The 15,719-nt window shown below is 40.8% G+C and overlaps 1 protein-coding gene across 7 annotated transcripts in view; it reads left to right on the forward strand.

Moving 5' to 3' along the window:
* Positions 1-15,719, forward strand: part of GTF2IRD1 (GTF2I repeat domain containing 1) — a 157,898-nt gene that overhangs the window by 88,351 nt on the left and 53,828 nt on the right. For 6 of the 7 annotated variants that reach the window (XM_068268532.1, XM_068268533.1, XM_068268528.1 and 3 more), the window contains exons 7-13: positions 7,031-7,123; positions 8,376-8,459; positions 11,127-11,310; positions 11,395-11,420; positions 13,216-13,321; positions 14,704-14,741; positions 14,948-15,028. In XM_068268532.1, coding sequence (XP_068124633.1) covers positions 7,031-7,123; positions 8,376-8,459; positions 11,127-11,310; positions 11,395-11,420; positions 13,216-13,321; positions 14,704-14,741; positions 14,948-15,028 — 612 coding nt within the window. The remainder of the gene's footprint in view (positions 1-7,030; positions 7,124-8,375; positions 8,460-11,126; positions 11,311-11,394; positions 11,421-13,215; positions 13,322-14,703; positions 14,742-14,947; positions 15,029-15,719) is intronic. The other variant, XM_068268531.1, reaches the window with a different exon arrangement.

The raw sequence follows: 15,719 nt of genomic DNA on the forward strand, positions 1-15,719 counted from the left end.
CATTGTCTTTTCTTGCCTTTGCTATCCATCTAGTTTCTCATTCTCCACTTTTCTACGGCCTTCTCAAATACAACCTCGTCTTATTCCTTTCTGCTATAAGTCCAGCTCAGAGGTTCACATACTTATGCTGAAATCTAAGTGCTTGACTACCAATTATTCCCTGGTCCCCTACAACTTCTACTCACTATACTTACTATCATAGCCTGATTTGATACTGACTTAGTGGCCACCCATTACCATATTACCATTACCGCTTCACTGGACTCAGTTGTCCCTTCACCACCACTGACCTTGCCATGTCAATTGACAAGCTTCACTGGACGTAGTTTCCCCTTCAACACAATTGACCTTGCCGTGTCAATTGACAAAATGTGTAAGACAGACTCAAGGGTGGTTGAGCAACACTTTTGTAAACAGCAATTCAGATAGTCTTTCAGAAATACAAATACATCAGAGCTTAGGTATGGTCTGTCTTCAGCTAAGCAAGGTAAATCTATTTTTCTTCCCTAACATGCTCACAGTCTCATAACCCCAAACACTATCTTTAGCTCTGTTTTCCTCTTTCACTTATTACTTTCTGTTCATCAGCAGATGATTTTACCATACACTTCACAGATAAAATAAACATTAGAAACGTCTTGATGGAAGAGCCTTGACTCCTTGAACTATACGTTTCCCCATCTATACTCTTACATGTTTCACTTAGGTAACTGAACGGCAACCTAATTTCTAAAGCCTGCCTCACTACCTGTTCCCTTGTCCCAATGCTTCTCACATTATTCCTCACATATTCTTGTAATTCATACCTATGCTAAATTGTATCTTTAGACTACCCCTTCCACTGGCATCTTCTCAAGAAACCCTCACTTGACATGTCAGCCTTCTCTAGCTAACTTCAGATCTAGCATTCCCATGCTAATCACTTGCTGTTGACTACAAATAAAAACATCTCTCACCACTGACCTTTGCTTGCACAGGACACATGCCTGCTGCATCATATCCTGTTTAGATTACTGTAACACCCTCCTGTGTCACCTACCTAGGAACTGCAAATGGATTGACCAATCGGCCGATTTATGGCCAATTTAGATCGATTTCAATCGATCTGGCAGGCTCGAAAATCTAGGTCGATCTGTTGAGATTGCTTATTATTTTGCATTGGCCCTAATGAAAATCTATAGCAAGGAAATGAGCAGCGCTACTTAAAAACAGAATTGTGCCTACCTGCAAAAGAGTGCAAGCCCCACTTGTGGGGTCGAATACACACCGAGCATACACATGACCTGTCTACCACTAGAGGAGGATGTTGGTTTCCATTAACAGCTTGCATGCAACCTATTAAGTACTTGTCCCTCCCACTGCGAAGAAGTCAATCCTCCATGGGAGGGGCCTAACACTAACTAAATCCTAACCTATGTATATGCATAGCCTGGGTGCGGCTAATCAAATAAAATCGAAAATTGAAAATTGCGCAAAAGGTGGATCAGCGCAACACCAGGCCGCCTCCGAATGGCCTCCATCAGAGATGCGCTGAGCCCCCCCAGGAACTACAAACGCACCTTGAACCCAAACAGAAGCTCTGCATATACACAAAAAGCATGGCTGTTAAGTGGGAGCAGCTGACCAAAAACGAATTACATTAGTACATAGCAAGGAAATGAGCAGCGCTACTTAAAAACAGACTAGTGCCTACCTGCAAAAGAGTGCAAGCCCCACTTGTGGGGTCGAATACACACCGAGCATACACATGACCTGTCTACCACTAGAGGAGGATGTTGGTGTCCATTAACAGCTTGCATGCAACCTATCTGAACGGCAACCTAATTTCTAAAGCCTGCCTCACTACCTGTTCCCTTGTCCCAATGCTTCTCACATTATTCCTCACATATTCTTGTAATTCATACCTATGCTAAATTGTATCTTTAGACTACCCCTTCCACTGGCATCTTCTCAAGAAACCCTCACTTGACATGTCAGCCTTCTCTAGCTAACTTCAGATCTAGCATTCCCATGCTAATCACTTGCTGTTGACTACAAATAAAAACATCTCTCACCACTGACCTTTGCTTGCACAGGACACATGCCTGCTGCATCATATCCTGTTTAGATTACTGTAACACCCTCCTGTGTCACCTACCTAGGAACTGCAAATGGATTGACCAATCGGCCGATTTATGGCCAATTTAGATCGATTTCAATCGATCTGGCAGGCTCGAAAATCTAGGTCGATCTGTTGAGATTGCTTATTATTTTGCATTGGCCCTAATGAAACTCTATAGCAAGGAAATGAGCAGCGCTACTTAAAAACAGACTAGTGCCTACCTGCAAAAGAGTGCAAGCCCCACTTGTGGGGTCGAATACACACCGAGCATACACATGACCTGTCTACCACTAGAGGAGGATGTTGGTTTCCATTAACAGCTTGCATGCAACCTATTAAGTACTTGTCCCTCCCACTGCGAAGAAGTCAATCCTCCATGGGAGGGGCCTAACACTAACTAAATCCTAACCTATGTATATGCATAGCCTGGGTGCGGCTAATCAAATAAAATCGAAAATTGAAAATTGCGCAAAAGGTGGATCAGCGCAACACCAGGCCGCCTCCGAATGGCCTCCATCAGAGATGCGCTGAGCCCCCCCAGGAACTACAAACGCACCTTGAACCCAAACAGAAGCTCTGCATATACACAAAAAGCATGGCTGTTAAGTGGGAGCAGCTGACCAAAAACGAATTACATTAGTACATAGCAAGGAAATGAGCAGCGCTACTTAAAAACAGACCAGTGCCTACCTGCAAAAGAGTGCAAGCCCCACTTGTGGGGTCGAATACACACCGAGCATACACATGACCTGTCTACCACTAGAGGAGGATGTTGGTTTCCATTAACAGCTTGCATGCAACCTATCTGAACGGCAACCTAATTTCTAAAGCCTGCCTCACTACCTGTTCCCTTGTCCCAATGCTTCTCACATTATTCCTCACATATTCTTGTAATTCATACCTATGCTAAATTGTATCTTTAGACTACCCCTTCCACTGGCATCTTCTCAAGAAACCCTCACTTGACATGTCAGCCTTCTCTAGCTAACTTCAGATCTAGCATTCCCATGCTAATCACTTGCTGTTGACTACAAATAAAAACATCTCTCACCACTGACCTTTGCTTGCACAGGACACATGCCTGCTGCATCATATCCTGTTTAGATTACTGTAACACCCTCCTGTGTCACCTACCTAGGAACTGCAAATGGATTGACCAATCGGCCGATTTATGGCCAATTTAGATCGATTTCAATCGATCTGGCAGGCTCGAAAATCTAGGTCGATCTGTTGAGATTGCTTATTATTTTGCATTGGCCCTAATGAAACTCTATAGCAAGGAAATGAGCAGCGCTACTTAAAAACAGACTAGTGCCTACCTGCAAAAGAGTGCAAGCCCCACTTGTGGGGTCGAATACACACCGAGCATACACATGACCTGTCTACCACTAGAGGAGGATGTTGGTTTCCATTAACAGCTTGCATGCAACCTATTAAGTACTTGTCCCTCCCACTGCGAAGAAGTCAATCCTCCATGGGAGGGGCCTAACACTAACTAAATCCTAACCTATGTATATGCATAGCCTGGGTGCGGCTAATCAAATAAAATCGAAAATTGAAAATTGCGCAAAAGGTGGATCAGCGCAACACCAGGCCGCCTCCGAATGGCCTCCATCAGAGATGCGCTGAGCCCCCCCAGGAACTACAAACGCACCTTGAACCCAAACAGAAGCTCTGCATATACACAAAAAGCATGGCTGTTAAGTGGGAGCAGCTGACCAAAAACAAATTACAATAGTACATATCAAGGATATGAGCAGCGCTACTTAAAAACAGACTAGTGCCTACCTGCAAAAGAGTACAAGCCCCACTTGTGGGGTCGAATACACACCGAGCATACACATGACCTGTCTACCACTAGAGGAGGATGTTGGTTTCCATTAACAGCTTGCATGCAACCTATCTGAACGGCAACCTAATTTCTAAAGCCTGCCTCACTACCTGTTCCCTTGTCCCAATGCTTCTCACATTATTCCTCACATTCTTGTAATTCATACCTATGCTAAATTGTATCTTTAGACTACCTCTTCCACTGGCATCTTCTCAAGAAACCCTCACTTGACATGTCAGCCTTCTCTAGCTAACTTCAGATCTAGCATTCCCATGCTAATCACTTGCTGTTGACTACAAATAAAAACATCTCTCACCACTGACCTTTGCTTGCACAGGACACATGCCTGCTGCATCATATCCTGTTTAGATTACTGTAACACCCTCCTGTGTCACCTACCTAGGAACTGATTGGATCCCCTCCGATTTCATCCTGAACTCTGCATGCAACTAATCTACATCTTTTCTTGCTCCTCTAATGCTGATTCCCTCTGTCATTTTCTGCACAGTCTCCCTTCACACAAATAATTTAGTTCAAGCTTCTAAAGGGGCCCATACATTCAGCCAATTTTTGGCCGATCGATCGATCTATTTTCGATTGCAAATCGATTGACCAATCGGCCGATTTATGGCCAATTTAGATCGATTTCAATCGATCTGGCATGCTCGAAAATCTAGATCGATCTGTTGAGATTGCTTATTATTTTGCATTGGCCCTAATGAAAATCTGATGGCAAAAAAATGCCATCAGATCGATTTTCAATAGATTTCAAACTGAAATCTATTAGAAATCTGTTCCTAGTTAAAAATGTTCCTAAACACATCAGATAGATCAGAAATCTATCTGATGATCTATCTGCTGCTAATCTAATGAGTGTATGGCCACCTTTATGGTGGCCATACATGGTACAATAAAAACGTTCGATTATCCAGTTTATTCGATCTAAATGATTGAATCAAATAAAAGTTGAAAATGTTTTTTTTTCCGATCAAGAAATTTGAACGATTATCCTGTTTTTTCGTGAAAAATCAGATCGGACATGCTGGAAAATTTTTTATATTCGATCTAATGGAATAATCGAACTAAATTATCCAATCGAAAAAAATGAAAAACTGTACCATGTATGCCCACCTTTAAGCCTGTCTACATGGAGCGATCCGGCGGCTCAATTAGCCGCAGAATTGACTCTTCCGCATCCCCGCGCGAACCCGCCGCGTCCGCGCTCGTCCGCGCGTGCACCGCATTCAATACCCCCTCGTCTCCGCCGGCGCCGCTTATCTTCCGACAGGTCCGATCTCGCCGCGGCCGATTCCCCGCTCGTTCCCCGCGAGCGGACAATAGCGGGGAATCGAGCGGGGAATCGGCCGTGGCGAGATTGGACCTGTCGGATTTTATCAATAAGACACATCGTGCCGTGTAGACCAGGCATTAGACTAACTAATAATGCTCTCAGGCAAGCATACAATCTGACCTAGGATGTGTTATCCACTTACTGATCCAGCTTGGTGTCAATATTGTCTAACACCTTGTCAGGACACTAAGGCTTACTGACCTTTCCCCTTCTATGTCATACCTCTCTTTCCTCATAATGTAAGGCAGGGGAGGACTGGGACCTTTTTGCCTGGAGGGAAAACACAAACTAGAGGCCCATTTTCACGGCAGCCCAGGCCTAAATTACAACACACACGTGCCCCATGTGCTATATGCCAAAAGTCACATGGGAAATGCAGTAAGGACACATGAGGGACAGCGTGACAGGCACAGTATAATGCACTGGCAATGGGGGGGCACATAAAACATTTAGAGTTCCGTCGCGTTCATTGTTCGTGATTATCGCACTGGATCGACCACATCAGCCCGAGATTTCCCCGCATCTCAGATCGATACTCTTAACCAATTTCCACCCAAAATCAGACAGATATTTTCCCACGGACCTGTAGGCAAGCCTCTGCTCTGCATCATGCTGTTTATATTTACCAACTTGCCCTCCCTCTAATTACTCTGTAATTAGGCATTGATTTCCCTCGGCCAGCCCAGTGGTTCACATTGCCTTATACAAAACATGTACCAGGCACTGTACCAGCCCTAAATCATTAAATGAGAGGCAGCCTGGGGGGAAATTGCCCCCCTTCCCCCCTGGCCAGTCCTCCCCTGATGTAAGGTGTTACATTACAGGAAGGGCTACCCCACCGAATGTGTTATTGAATTGCACCGGAGTATCCTTGCATGTATCATGTTATTATCTCTATTCTTTACGTGTGTCATGGTAATTGTAAAGTGCAATGGAATACTGTATTTATACTAATCAGATACACAACAGAAGATACAAACTGGAAGCTAATAAGCACCTTGTTTTACTTTGCATGGTAAGTGAAAGTTATAGGAGTAACAAGTAGAGATTTCAGGTCATTTTCTTTTTTCATTAAATTGGGATGAGTATGAAGTAATTAGTAAAATTTGTTAATGTCTTTATGCTATTTTGTTATTCTAACATAGTTTTAGTTAATGGTTGCCAGTGTCTCCAGAGAGTATTACATTTTGTGAGGTTGTAATTGATTGGGCTACTTTAAGTTCCAATGGCCTCAATTCACTAAGCTTATCTCCTGTCTTTAATAACTCTTCTAGAGTTGTTACCATGGTGATAAGGCATGTGGTATTCAGGAAACATTTTACCTCAGGCAAACCTAAAGTTAACTCTTCTGTCTTTAAGTTAACTCTTCAATCCTTAAAATAACTCCAGAGTTAAAGACAGGCTGTTTATTAACTGCATGTGAAAATAACTACAGAGGAGGTAAAATAACTACAGAGGAGGTAACTTAACTACAGAGGAGGTAACTTAAGGAATGAAGAGATAAGATAACTCTCTCTTATGTGGAGGTAAGTTTTCTCTTGCCTTATTATCTCCAGCATGATCTTAGTGAATTGAGGCCATAGTGTATCAAATATTAATTCATCAATTCAGGGTACACAAGTTAGTTGCAGGGGTTGTGATAAGATAGAAATGGGCTGTAACTTATCAACACAAGTTAATGCAACGCATGTCTGAAGATTATTAGAAAATATACCTGTCCTGATGCATGTGTTTTGTTCTCTAAAAGCTGGACCTCAGCCTTCAGTACCCAATAGCAGCCTCAGACAGAATGTCCATGCCTCAAAACGTGTCCTCTTTTCAATAGTTCATGATAAGACAGGTAAGAAGGGAAACAAATTACTATTTCATGCATTGCTTATATACACATCCAGATGCAGTACTTATGCTTTGTACACACAATGCAATTTCCAGTCACATCCAGGAGTTGAAACAATAATTTCTGACATGTTCAATATGCTCCCAATTGATAACGGGATCAATTTTCAGATCACTACTGCACAAAATCGATCCCATTATCAATCAGGAGGAGCAGATCAGACATGTCAGAAATTGTTTCAACCCATCGATCTGACAGGAAATTCCATTGTGTGTACCTAGAATTACACTTGCACTAAAAGTGGTCGTGACGGAAAACAATTAATTTATTACAATATATAATTTCTCCTGTTTTTGTTGGCACTGCAGTGGTTAGTAGTGTATCTATTACATAAATGGAACCTGCTATTGGTGGCAACAGACATACTTATGAATAGACACTGGGCTTGTTTCAATAAGCTGCACTGCTAAAGCAGGACACCTTAATGTGAAGGAGCGGCCGCTATGTAAGGAGTGTGCCTTCCTTAGGTAGGAGCGTCCCTTCCTTAGGAAGTGCCTTACTTAGATAGGAGCGTGGCTTCCTTAGATAGGAGCCTGCCTTCCTATACATAGTAACTATGCATAGGAAGGCATGCTCCTATCTACGTAAGGCATGCTCCTAAGGAAGTCACGCTCCTATCTAAGGAAGGCATGCTCCTTACATAGCAGCGAGCATGCTCCTTCCATGAATTCTCCTAGACATGACCATCACTAGTTATGAGGTTTTGGAAATGATTACCATGTAGAAGCTTTAAGATGTTACTATGGGGTATATCCACTAAACTGCGGAAAGGTCTTATGCAGCAGCGTGCATTACATATGCATTGCATTATGTTTTACTCATCATGCATAAGACTTTCCCCACATTATTCTGATCACCACAGTTTAGAGCAGGCATGGGCAAACTTGGCCCTCCAGCTGTTGAGGAACTACAAGTCCCACAATACATAGCAGGAGTATGACAGCCACAGTCATGACTCATAAAGGCAAATGCATTGTGGGATTTGTAGTTCCTTAACAGCTGGAGGGCCAAGTTTGCCCATGCCTGGTTTAGAGAATACACCCCTCTGTGTGCAGATTCAGCAACCCAAAACTTTACATTAATACATTTTTTGCCACACTAGTATTTGTATTACCCTGATTTGTAGTCACAGCTATTACCTTTGTTTGTTGGTTTAAGAAAAGCTTTTCATACTCTATTTTTTTTCCCTTATTAGACAAATGGGACAGTTTCATTAAGGAAACCGAGGATATCAATACCCTCAGGGAGTGTGTCCAAATCCTGTTTAACAGCAGATATGGTAAGTGTTAAAAGTTAAAGTCCAACTAAAACCTAAAGTGAACAAGCTACATTTTAACAGTCCTTTTCAAAGGCCAATTGTGTCACTACAGTACAGCTTGCTTTCTGATCTCTCTGGATTTAGCTGTTGTGTCCATGTGACACTCTAATTACAAAGGAAATTAGATGTCAGACTAGATTTTCAAGCTCCTCTGCATTTCAGTAGGAATGTATCTCCATGAGGAAGCATATATGTAATTTGCATGAAGTAGGTGATGAGAAGTTACTGGACCTCAATCTGACAGTAGGAAAGTAGCTATACACCAGAGGCTGTAAACCTATATGAACAGGTGAACATGTGCACTTAATAATTATAATTTACACTAATCAATGTACTGCAATTGCTTTGAGAATTTGTCATGTTCCGTTTTAGGTTTAGTTGGGCTTGAAATGAAGCTAAAAGACAATATAACTTTATCTTTCAGCTACTCTTAACTGATCCTTCATAAAGTAAATCTCTTTCCTGACACCTAATCCTAACCTTATGTTAACCTTGTCCTAATGCCAACCCAAACCTCCCTCATAGTGTCAACCCATTTTTTTGCAAAACCATTTAATTCCTTAATATTACACCCACCCAGGGCTTAACTCTAGCCTTCCTGGTACTTAGCCTCCTTTATAATATTCTCTTTGTGATGCCTTACCTTATCCATTAAAAAAAAATACTATTTGACCAAAATCCTCCTAATCAATGCCTAAACTAAAGCTGTGTACAAATGTCATATAAATGTTGTTTGAAATGTCCAAAGACGACAATCGTTATAAAAAGTGTAGCCAAATGAAGATAAACATCAACGACGATATCCGATATCAGGCATTCTGCCTGACTCAACTGGCAGATCAATTCCGACAACTATTGGGCAGGCATCATGGAGTCTGCTTGGTGTGTACAATGTCATTCAAATGACATTGTTTCATTGCATGCTTGCATTTTGTGTGGATAGTCACTTCGCTTGTTGCCGCAGTTTTTGAATGACAATCATTTGGCATACAACTGACTTTGTATGGACCTTAACTCTGATGCTTACATTTTGCATTTGACTACCCCCACCATTGGGTCCAGCCAATGTTGCCTACAACTCTATAATGTTGATGTTTCCTATGTGTCATGACCAAATACCGGTGCCAATGAACTGGTGTCTCTGAAAACCTGTACTTCCAAATGCCAGCCCTTGTAGCTGAGCACAAGTGTTAAAAAAAAACCCAAAACCCAAAAACCTAATGTAACATGTTACCGCCAAACTGTGAACTGTAACCAATGTTGCAAATTGGTGAGATTTCAGATTCTGGCAATTTTAGAACTTGCTAGCTAGTTGCCTACTGACATAGAGAGATCACAATAAATTGCATAATGACTTCTATAACAGTGATACGTGTTTATATCTTTTTTTTCAACAAACATGGAAAAACACTCTAAGCAAGAAGCTGGGTGAACTTGTTATTATTTAGCATCTCTGAAGAAAGATTATGTTCCAGGAAGCAAATGAGTGTAACTGAGGGAAAGAGATAAGCCGGATTATCTGTTTTCACAACTCCCAGTTCTAAACGATAGACATATTGTTAATGTAGATTATGATTTAAAAAAAACAAACTTGAAGCTGTGGTGTTTGACTATTTATGTTCCTTTCAAATAATAATAAACAGAAATATAATCTTTATATATAAAATCGTGTGTGTCTGTGTGTGTGTGTGTGTGTGTGTGTGTGTGTGTGTGTGCCGCCATCACTTGAAAACGCTGTGACCAATTTCAACAAATTTTGGTATACAAATCCCTTATAACCTGGGAACATATTTTCTGGGGGCCTCACGTCCTCCCTGTACGCCTGGGCAGAACCACAAACAGCCAATCGGATTTCTCTCGTCATTGTCAATGGGGAAATTTAAAAGGCTGCCATTCTGACAGTAATAAAGCCAGAACCCCCAAACTTCACTCATTTGGTGACCAAGGTAAAAGATTCAGGGAAAGTGGGTGGAGCATAAAACAGCCAATCAAATTTCAGATATTCATTATAAATGGGAAAATGTAAACTGCACTTGGCACAGTTGGTCACTGGGTAACTGGGATTAGTATTCAAGAAAGTGGCTGGAGCCTACAATCAAAATTCACCTATTGATTTTCAAGGGAAATATTTAAATTGATGCCATTCTTACACTGTTAATGGCAGAGGACTTATATCTGCTACAGATGACTCGGGATAAAATTCACAAAAGGGGGTGGAGCTATAAACAGCCAATCAGTTTTGTTTGATTTCAAAAGGAAAATTTAAATTGCTTCCATTTTTACATTACTGATGCCATGGACCCCAAAACTCACAAATTTGGTAATTGACTTACTCTGTGTCAAGGTTACAAAATGAGACTGGACCCAACAACAACCAAATACATACCTGAACAATGCCAGGTCTTCAGCTGGTGATAATATAAAATATAAATCTCAGGCATTTTACATTTATGTTTTCTTTTTTGGAACTACCGTAAATCTAAAAATAATTGGATATGAGAATAATCGCCGACTCCAAATGCTTCAGAAACGTTAGTGGCTTTTAAAATATGTGTACTCATAGAAGATTGGTACTGAGGACCAGTTGTGTTCTCTGTGTCTCATGCTGTATTTTTCTCCTGCTTACAGCTGAAGCGTTAGGCCTTGACCACATGGTGCCTGTGCCATACCGAAAAATTGCCTGCCACCCAGAAGCAGTGGAGATAGTAGGAGTACCTGATAAAATCCCTTTCAAACGTCCCTGTACTTATGGAGTGCCAAAACTTAAGCGAATCTTAGAAGAGCGGCACAACATTCATTTCAAAATCAAAAGGTATTTTTATTCTGTACATTACACATATGCAATATTATACTACTTGTTTATAGAATCTAATGTCTTTTCTTTCGCCTTCTCCAGTATGTTTGATCAGAGAATATTTGAAGGTAAGTGACTTTGAGCCTGATGCATTAAATGTTTGCAGTGCCTTTAAACCATGTTGATCAATAAAACTTAAGTATTTGAGTTAAGTTTTGCATTATATTTGCAAAAAAAATTGCACAAGTGTGAAATCACACAAAATGTATGTCATTTGTTTCCATTAAATTATTCAGAACATACTTTAGCTGCTGAAACAGTGTAAAGCAGAGTTCCCCAACCCAGTCTTCAAGGCCCACCAACAGTGTATGATTTGCAGAAAACCACAAACATGCACAGGTGAGGTAATCAGTGTCTCAGCAGAGCTGATTACCTACCTGTGTGGATTTTCACAAAACATGCACTGTTGGTGGGCCTTGAGGACAGGGTTGGGGAACACTGGCTGTAAAGGGTTTCTCATTCGATTCCCTGCAGATTCAATAACTCTGATCGAATCAGATAGGAATCAATTTCTTTAAATGTTCGATTCGATTGATTTTGACCAAAAATCGATGAAAAGTATCAATCAGACAGGCCAGAAAATCTAGGTCGATTGGGGGTGATGCCTTCTGAATCGATTCATTTCTTTCTTTCGTTTTGGAACATTGGGTGGAAATGTGGAAATCTATAAGTGTATGGCCAGCTTAAGTCTTCAACAGTGGCAAAGCTATATAGGTCCTGCTTTATGGTAACTGTACAGTCAGACAGCTGAATCACATGATGCGTAATGGAGGTTTTTCCTGTAGCTGACCACACATGAGATTATTCTCACATCAGTTTAGTAAGGTGCAGTACCTTGATGAATTCATCTGGAAATTACTACATCCTTTTTAAATGTTGATGACTAAGGCTCCCTTGTTTCTTCAAGTATTTCTTGAACATTGATTTGTGTTGTCTTGAATGGATAAGGCATTTTAAAAAACGTATAATGTTAACTTACTGGTAATGCCTTTGGAATTAAGGTGACTCAGTAGAAAAAATAAATAAATGAAACATGTACAATCGTCTGCATTTATTTATAAATGTGTTGCTAAGAGGGAAAGCAAGTCTGTAATGAAAAAAACCCTCTGGGGGATACTTACCTCTGGAGAGGGAAACCTCTGGATCCTAACGAAGTTTCTCCCGTCCTTCTCAATCCCGGGGATTCAGCGTTGCTAGCCTTTGAACAGCGGTGAGGTAAATATTTACCTACCGTAATACAGCGCAGGCGCAGTAGTGGCTCTTCGTGTAGGAAAAAGCCGAGCCCGATCATATCCGCTCTACTGCACAGTATCCGCTCTTTGCGCCTGCGCAGTACAGCGGATTGATTGGGCTCGGCTATTTCCGCCTTAGCTTGAACAAAGAGCTGCTAGTGCGGCTGTGCTGGATCGCGGTAGGTAAATATTTCCGTGCATGCGCAGTATTTGTCAGCCTTTGTTGAGGAGGTTTTGTGGGGAGCCAGCGCCTGATCCCCCAGGCTACAGAGGACGGGGGAGCCTCATTGGGACCCTGAGGTTTCCCCCTCCCCAGGTACGTTTTTCTCAGAGGGAGATTTTTTTGTTACAGGTGTTCTGTAACTGCACTCACAAATTCTAATCCTATCCAGGGCAGGCTTGTTATATCACTTGTTATATCTCTTACATGCTTTAGTGTTCTCCAGATTATGATAACCTGAGTAAATATGGCCCTTTGAACTATAACATCTACAGTTAATTTGTGACTAAAGGTATTTCTAGATAGATGACCATGGATCTATATTTATATGGATTGTAAAGTATTGATTTTTTTTATACATTGAAATATCTATGTTCTGAATGACACAATTGGTCACATAACCATAACCAGGTGCTAAATTTACCAAAGAAACAACAAAGTCTGATTCAAACCCCTTGGCAGAAGAGGTCTGCAGTGATGGCCAGAAGACCACAGCCATGGACATGCTCGGGAATAGGTAGATATATACATTTTTTTTAGTTATTCCATGATCATGTTTATTTGTTGAAGATAAAATTGAAAATGATTGTGCATTTATAGTCGGAAATACAGCACTCAGATCATTTAATTAAAAGTCTTGGATTTAGGCTAGGTTCACAGGGGTCAGTTGCACAACGCATACGTTCAAATGCATTATAATGAGTGAGAACTGCTATGAAGACCAAACATAGACTTTAATACATGCAGCAAGTTGGAATTACATGATCAGTTACAACGCAGTACTGTGAACATGCCCATAGAATTGTCCTATCGATGAATTGACCATTTTTAGACCGAAATTGGTCAAATGTATTGATTGGACATGCTGGGAAATCTCAGGCGGATGTGGTCAATCAGGTGCACGGCGGTAACGGTGTGTGATATCACGAGGACAAATTTGATGGAACCCCCGGCCACTGTCCCTCACAAATGTTATATCTCACCCTGGTGCCTGTGCAATAAAATACTTTACCTGTCATGCCACCCGCTAGTGTCCACCCAGGGTCCGCTGTACTGCAGCATTCGAATCCCACATCACTACCGACATATAACATATGGGCCGCATGTGTGACATGACACACGCACCCCACATGCTAAAACACCAGCAACCACGTGAGGTGCCAATGCAGAAGTACAGTGGACACTCAGTGGACAGCGGACAAGTAAAACATTTTAATGCACATGCACCATGGGGCACATACATTTGGGTAAACGCAGCCTGGGGCAACAAGGCGGCATCACGAGGCCAATCCTCAAAAGATTGAATGCTGAAATCGATAGGGAATCTGCCTGTTGTGTATGAGCAGCCAATAGATCTCTCTCTCTGATTAGAGTCAATCAGAGAGAGATCTGTGTCTTGGTTGATCTGCTTATCATCGCTAACTTTATGTACACCTCTAGTCATTGCATCCCCTGGACCTTTCTGCATCTACCAACAGACTTGAGATTGTTGCCTAGACCATCTGATAACAGATTAGGTAGTTATTGCATGTTTTTGGATAGTTCATCCCAGCTATAGGTGACTTTTTTTAATTAATTACCATTCATATTCTTTAAGATAATAAAATGTCATCTGACTGTTGTTATGCACATCAAGATCTCATGCAGCATTCATTCAAAACATGTACTCTGCAGTCTCAGTTGCAGTCCTACTATTGATTCTTGCTAAAATAAATTGCTAAAAACATATTTTGGGAATTACTGCCATGTGTCTGCAGCAAAATTTAGAAAATAAATGTTATCGCTAAGTGCTGAGGAGTGAGAAGATCTGTCCATGTAGGATTTTTATTTCCCTTTCTGAAAACATAAAAAAAATCTTTCTTATATGAATTTATTAAATATTGTTTCTGTGTTTTACAGGCCTGAAAGACATAGCATATCTGAAGAATGTGAACCAGGTAAATAGGAAACCAGTGGAGGTCCATGGTTTTTATGGCATTCATATTGTAGGATGCAGAATGAAACCGTGAACCAAATTCATGATCTTTGTAGTAAATATAGCATATGGTGTACACAGCAGACTTAGGGCCATAGGCTTTTACTGCTGTAGATGTTTTTCATATAATATGTGGTCATTATAATTACATTATTTTTCCCTCAACAGGAACGTCAAGTGAGCCAAATGGAATTAAACATATAAAAGTTGAGCATGAAGAACAAGAAATTATGCAAGTGACTGTGCCAGGTAAATGTACTCCATAGCCCTGAGTTTAATGTCAGGTTTAATGAAACTTGGAATTACCTTCTGTGAGGTTGACTCAGAGCAGTGTTCTGCTGTAATGCATCGAAATACTTTATACACATTATTTTAGCACCGTGTATAACAGTTTGCAGTTATAAAGTTTTACATTCAAAACATAAAGACTTTTAAAGCAGAATATAACCCTGCATTTCAACTTTGCTCTAAAACATTATTTACAGCATATTATATGCAACCAGCATTTTTTTTTACTTGGCCAGCATTGGAAGGGTTACACACAGAGCTTTAAAGTTCCTGGAGAGAACTGCAGACGCATCCGAAGCTTAGATATATACATTTGAATAAACAAAATGTAACAAGTGAGGAATGTTACACATTCTTTGGCTGTCCTCCAGCTCCTGCACAGTCAGTGAGAGTGAGTCATATTTCACACTTGTTACATTTTGTTTTGCTTAAATGTATCTATCTAAACTTCCGCTGCAGGGAGCAGTTCTCTCCAGGAACTTTAAAGCTCTGTGTGTAACCCTTCCAATGCTAGTCTAGTAAAAAAAAATGCTGGTTGCATATAATATGCTGTAAATAATGTTTTAGAGCAAAGTTGAAATGCAGGGTTATATTCCACTTTAAGTATATAACGAATAAAATGAAGATAAGAGTAGATAAAAGGTACAGTGTT

This window comes from Hyperolius riggenbachi, chromosome 2 (genome assembly GCF_040937935.1).
Source record: "Hyperolius riggenbachi isolate aHypRig1 chromosome 2, aHypRig1.pri, whole genome shotgun sequence".
NCBI lineage: Eukaryota > Metazoa > Chordata > Amphibia > Anura > Hyperoliidae > Hyperolius > Hyperolius riggenbachi.